The sequence below is a fragment of the Herpailurus yagouaroundi genome, unplaced genomic scaffold, assembly GCF_014898765.1.
Source record: "Herpailurus yagouaroundi ecotype Mexico unplaced genomic scaffold, PumYag 195, whole genome shotgun sequence".
Classification (NCBI taxonomy): domain Eukaryota; kingdom Metazoa; phylum Chordata; class Mammalia; order Carnivora; family Felidae; genus Herpailurus; species Herpailurus yagouaroundi.
The window spans coordinates 10,043,335-10,049,334 of NW_024412426.1; the positions used below are offsets into that span (position 1 = coordinate 10,043,335).

At 41.7% G+C, this 6,000-nt stretch overlaps 1 protein-coding gene across 1 annotated transcript in view; it reads left to right on the plus strand.

Moving 5' to 3' along the window:
- LAMC1 (laminin subunit gamma 1) overlaps positions 1–5,589 on the plus strand; it is a 46,873-nt gene extending 41,284 nt beyond the window's left edge. The window contains exons 26-27 of the mRNA XM_040446546.1: positions 849–948; positions 2,540–5,589. Of these exons, the coding sequence (XP_040302480.1) occupies positions 849–948; positions 2,540–2,796 (357 nt within the window). The 3' untranslated portion in view covers positions 2,797–5,589. The remainder of the gene's footprint in view (positions 1–848; positions 949–2,539) is intronic.
- The last annotated feature ends 411 nt before the right edge of the window (positions 5,590–6,000 follow it).

Genomic DNA, 6,000 nt, shown 5'->3' on the forward strand with positions numbered 1-6,000 from the left:
GGTTTTTTCCTCTTTCTCTTTTTAAAAATCCTACATTGTTTCTATCCAAAAACGTTGCATTATCTTGAGCCAAAAACTAGGAAAAACAATCATGTGGTAGGGAACTCAAAGCCACTCATTTATATCCTGGCTAGATTTATTTGTGAGAGCATCTGTTTTCTGATATTTAGACACTTCCGCTTCCATTGCCATTTCCCATGACTCATGCACAGTGTATTTGTTCAGGTTTCGTGGAACTTTCCCAAATATATTTACCTTTGGTTGATTTTAAAAATGTAAATTGTATTGCCCCAGTTTGTGTGGGTACGTGCACACCCGTGTGTGCGCACAGGCACGTGTGGTTGCAGGGGGCGAGGGTGTTCTAGAGAGTGTCACTTGCTTATGAAAATTTTTTGAGAATACAACATTTCTAATCAAGTTTCTAAGATAGTCAAGTCTCTAAGAGTGTCCTGAAGGACATATTTCCGTTCTAAAATGTAGTTTTTATACTCATCCTTAAAAATAACTTGTTTCTGCTTGATGAATTATATTATGAATATACTGTGTATTCTTGAGTGAGAAAGTGGGGAAAGGAAATAATATTGGTCTTTTTGAAATACAAATACACTCAGTGTAGGCATGCGGACTGCCTACTCATGACAGTCATATGAATTAAAAATAATAACATTTCACCATGAAGATAGGATAAAAAAAAAACAACCCTACAGTGAGAGATTATAGTTTCATGAGTTAGGAAAAAAGCATCTGAAAATTGGACTGTTGGCTGATTAGGGGCTGATTCTTCACTTCAAGAAGATGAAGACACACTATTGGGACTGTTGTTTCCATCTGTCCTTCTCTCTGTACAGGCTTCACAGGCTGCTCAGGAAGCTGAGATCAATGCCAGAAAAGCCAAAAACTCCGTCACCAGCCTCCTCAACCTGATTAATGACCTCTTGGAGCAGCTGGGTAAGTAGCTGGAGAGCCATTTTAGGCAGGATCTCAATTTTGTGCATTGTTTGTTCTTGGGGTCTGGTATAGTTGTCACAAAAGCAGATATTACAGCATGAGTATTGTGTGAACCGAAACGTGACTTTCGGTTGTATTAATTCAACAAATACTTCTTCCGTGGCATATGATCTAAGTACTGGACTCTGACCAGGACTTCTAAAATTAGGAAGATAGGTTGCCAGAGTGGCTCATTTATGGTCGATGTTTATGATACATTGAATAGCTCATTCTGCCGGCAGAGTGTCTTTAAAAGATTTAGAGTGAAGGATTTCAGTGGCAGAATAAAAGAACCCTTTAAACTGGTGATGACTTCATTGCCTGGAATTCTCTTCATTTGCTAATTAAAAGGATAATCTGACAGTTTTTTAAAGAGTCAGATTATTTGATTATTCTCTTACTGATAGAATAAGGAAATATGAGCATGTTGAAATGCTCTTTTAATCTAGTTTAATAGGGAGCAGACTTCATTATAGGACAGATGTACTTCTGTCACAAGCCTTCATTATAAAGTGGTAACAATCCAGCCAATACAGCTTTGTAGCAAGGCATTCTGTTTTAATTCGCCAGCCTTTAAGGTTTGGTCACTTTTTCTTTTGGGGCAGGGGGAGGTGGCGGGGGGAGGTATATTTTTTATCTGTCTCAAATACCAAAAATAATAAATAATGTGCTAACAGATGGGTTTTAAAATGACAGGAAGCTAGAGGAGGTAGCTTTTTGTGGGAAGAGCTAGATTTTAAAGTTAGTCAGACTTGGGTAGGAATCTTTGTTTTGTTGCCTTGTAAACTGCAAACTTGGGCAAATGAGTTAACATCTGAGAATCACTGGCATGAGATGGTCTCGTGAGAATTTAATCAAGTACAGTATGCGTAACGTGCTGATCACCGTGTGGCTGTCTGCTCTCATTAATTATGGAAGCAATTCCTTCCAAAAGAACCTCTTTTTCTTGCTAATTTTAAAGTGAAGCTTTTGCTGAAATTATTTCAGCATTTCATCCCTGGCCATTTTCCATAGGAGGACTCCAAGTAGTGTCTAACTCCTAAAGGCAGGACATGACTCCCAAAACCAATGCAGCTTCCCTGGAATCTAAGAGCTAAGGGCTTAGAGTTCAGCTTAAAGATTCTTATGTTCGTCAGATGGCATTAAAATGGCATACAGATAACAGTTATTGCCATTTTTATGTTTATATATGTAATCAGATGACCTTCAAAACCACAAGTGAGACTTAAGGTCTTGAACACGGCACCTGTGTATTTAGAAAGCATTTCACAAAAACTGTTTTCTCAGAGAAAAAAACTATCCAGCCCAGTATCCGTTATATATAGGCTCTGACCTGTCCTAACTTAGCAAGGTCAGCATTTGTCGTTGGTCTGCATTGACCACACCCTTGCGCAACACGAACAGTCTACACATCACACGTGCAGGCCGACTCTGCTTGGGGGTGGCTGGGGGTCTGTGTTTATAGAAGAGGTGAGTGGAGTTACTTGTGGAGTAATGTGATAACTCTTACTGAATGCATCTATTTCCTTCTGTGTCCTTTCCGACTCTACAGGGCAGCTGGACACAGTGGACCTGAACAAGCTGAATGAGATTGAAGGTACCCTGAACAAAGCCAAAGATGAGATGAAAGTCAGCGATCTAGACAGGAAAGTATCTGACCTGGAGAATGAAGCGAGGAAGCAGGAGGCTGCCATCATGGACTATAACAGAGATATCGAGGAGATCATGAAGGACATTCGCAACCTGGAAGACATCAAGAAGACCCTACCGTCTGGCTGCTTCAACACCCCGTCCATTGAAAAGCCCTAGCATCATCGCGTAGGGCCGGAAGGCAGCACCCCCCGACCAGGGAGCCGTTGTGAGGCCATAGAGTGCCTTAACACAAAGATGACATTTCTCAGACCCCCACTTCTCTGCTGCTCTCCACCACTGTCCTTTCGAACCAGGAAAATTCACAAAGCTTAAAAAGAAACAAGTCAGATATCATGAATCGGGAACAAAGGGTTTTATCTGATAGTCTCTCTTCCACGGAAGGCACTCCCTTACCCACACTTTCCCTTCCGAGTTGCGTGAGGACGTGGCACCTTACGGTATCGTACGGTGGCGTAAACGCTTCGTGGGAACCATTGTCCGCCAGGGCTGAGCAAGTAGCCCTCCCCTTCTCACTGATACCAACAGAACTCCTCAGTCTCAGTACTCGTTTCTATGAAGGAAAAGTTTGGCTACCACTAGTAGCATTGTGATGGCCAGTATATCCAGTCTATCGATAAAGAAAATGCACCTCCATCTACTACCCCTCCTTTTAAGCAAAAGGAAATAAACATCCTGTGCCAAAGGTATTGGTCATTTAGAATGTCAAGAGCCATCATCAGTTGTTTTAGCTATTTTGAGTATAGGACACTGAGCCATCCACGGGTAAGGATGCAATTATTTATGACAGTCTCCAGGAGAATGAGGCTGCAGAAGTAGGCTGAACATTTTCTTGTATGTTAATAATTTGACTAGGAAGATAAACGTTTTTCAGATCTTTGGGCAGCTGATAAATCTGGATGGGCAGCTTGCACTCCCCATAGACATCTTCTGATATTCCTATAAATGGAATTTATACAGAAGTAATAGGGATATGATAACCACTAAAGTCTTTTTCAAAATCAAACCAATTCTTAGAGCTTTTTTTAGTACATTAGTCTTGGAACTAGTGCTGTTAATCCGGTAGAGAGAAGTTGGCCCCTGAGATCTTGACAGACACACACAGAACAAGCCTCCTCATCCTAGTCTTTCCTAGCAAAGGGATGAAACTTAGATGCAGCCTGTATTGTCAGGATCCCACATACCCGTTTTTCTTCCACTGGGGAGAGATGACACCTTTGACCCTTATCCTCAATTAGCTTCTGACGTTCCCAACTTCTAGAATCTCTGTAAACAGTTTGCCAAATCCTGGTGGCAAATACTTGCACTCAGTATTTCACACAGCTGCCAACACCGTCTAGCTCCTGCACTTTGTGATTTAAACCCACTCTAAACCTTCCCTCCAAGTGTGGAGGGGAGACCCATCGGTGGAGTTGCCTTGTTGGCTTCTCAACTTTTGATCCTCAGCTCTGTGGTTTTCTTGCAAGATCACAGTGTGACGATTCCCTGCCACACAACCCCTCCCTCCTACCAGCCCACCTTTGAGATTCATATATAGCCTTTAACACTATGCAACTTTGTACTTTGCGTAGCGGGGGGAAAGAAACTATTATCTGACACACTGGTGCTATTAATTATTTCAAATTTATATTTTTGTGTGAATGTGTTTTTTTTTTTTTGTTTATCATGATTATAGAGTAAGGAATTTATGTAAATATACTTGGTCCTATTCCTAGAATGGCACTGTCTGTTCACTTCTTCCCTCCATTTTTCCTCCTCACTGGCACAACGTGTCTGGATACCTCCTGCCCTGCCGCCTGCAATTCTTTGCGTTGCATTTGTTCCCCGTGGCTCTGCTCGCCTTGTGTTTGCAGCATCTTAATTTCCTAATGTCGATATTGACCTGCTTTCCTGCCACACGCAGCCGCTCAAAAGAGGTACCTCACACCCTCTTCCACTGCAATCCTGTGACCTTAAACTGCGGCATGCTGTCGTTCCTAATGCCCGCTCCAGGGCAGGTATGTCAGGTTGACAGAACATGGTGGGATTAGGACATTTTGCCCATTGGTATCTTCAACATCGATGTGGGTCAAGCCAGGAACGAGCTAGGAATGCCCTGACACTTTGAACCAGATGGGTCATTTTGATAAGGGAGTGCACGATCACTGAGTGCTCGTAGGGCATCAGGGACAGTGTGCACAGACAGGTAGGATGGGAGCAGTCATGCCAGTCCGTTCTCCCCTTTCCGCCTCCGTGCATACCGGAGTTGACTACAAGCATTTCGACTTGGCATACCCCTCGCTTTCCCTCTGCTGCTTCTCCCCGGCCTCTCCTACTGTGGCCCAAGGCGCGGGTCTTTCTTGCCAAGTTTTCACATCAGTGTTCCCTAGCCAGCTCCTCTTATTAAGTGGCCACATCCTAACAGAGACATTTTGTTCAAGGTTACAGGACAATGACTGTAGATAGACTGCCGAGATAGTTCCCTCTGGCCCATGGGTCAGCCTCACACACCAGTAAGTCTTAGGCCACAGTGAAAATTGGGTTTTTGTTTTTTTTCTTCATTTTGTTTTGTTGCTTTCCTCCTCCATCTGTGTAGTATATTTTTAAACAGAATTTTATTTTTAAAATAAAAGCTCTTTATAAGGCGATACCTTCATTACACTCCTGCGGTATACATGATTTTATTGTATAGTTCCAGTTATCTGTATTTTACATCATAAAATCGACAGGGTGGCTGCTGCGGAATGCTGGGTGTCACAGGGGACACAGACAGCTGTTCCCTGGAATTGTTCCTTCTAATTCCAACTGTGGCCCTTTTATATGTGCCTTCACTTTAGCTGTTTGCCTTAATCTCTACAGTCTTGCTCTCCAGGGTGGTAAATAAAATGCAACACTTGGCATTTTTTTATGTTAAAAAAAAAAAACAAACCAGTATTTTATTTATAATAAAATCTGAATATTTGTAACCCATTATATTTGGTGTGGCCTGAGTGTGATACTGGGGACACAGGATGTTTTAAAAGGTTGAAGAGAAAGCTGCTCATAATATCTTATTGGGGGGACTTATTTTCTTGAGAACAATCCAATATGTGTGTATATATGTGTGTGTATGTATCCGTATAATGTATCTATGTGTGCGTATGTGTATCTGTATAATGTGCGTATGTACGTGTGCGTATCTGTATAATGTAGCTGTGTACATATCTGTATAATGTATGTACATGTGTATAGATGTATCTGTATAATGTGTGTGATATATGTGTGGGTGTATATGTATCTGTGCATATGTTCTGTGTACAGATAACATATGTAAGTACATATACACATACACATATATATTTATATTTACCCTTCTCAGATAGGGATACTTTGGTGTGGTCCAGA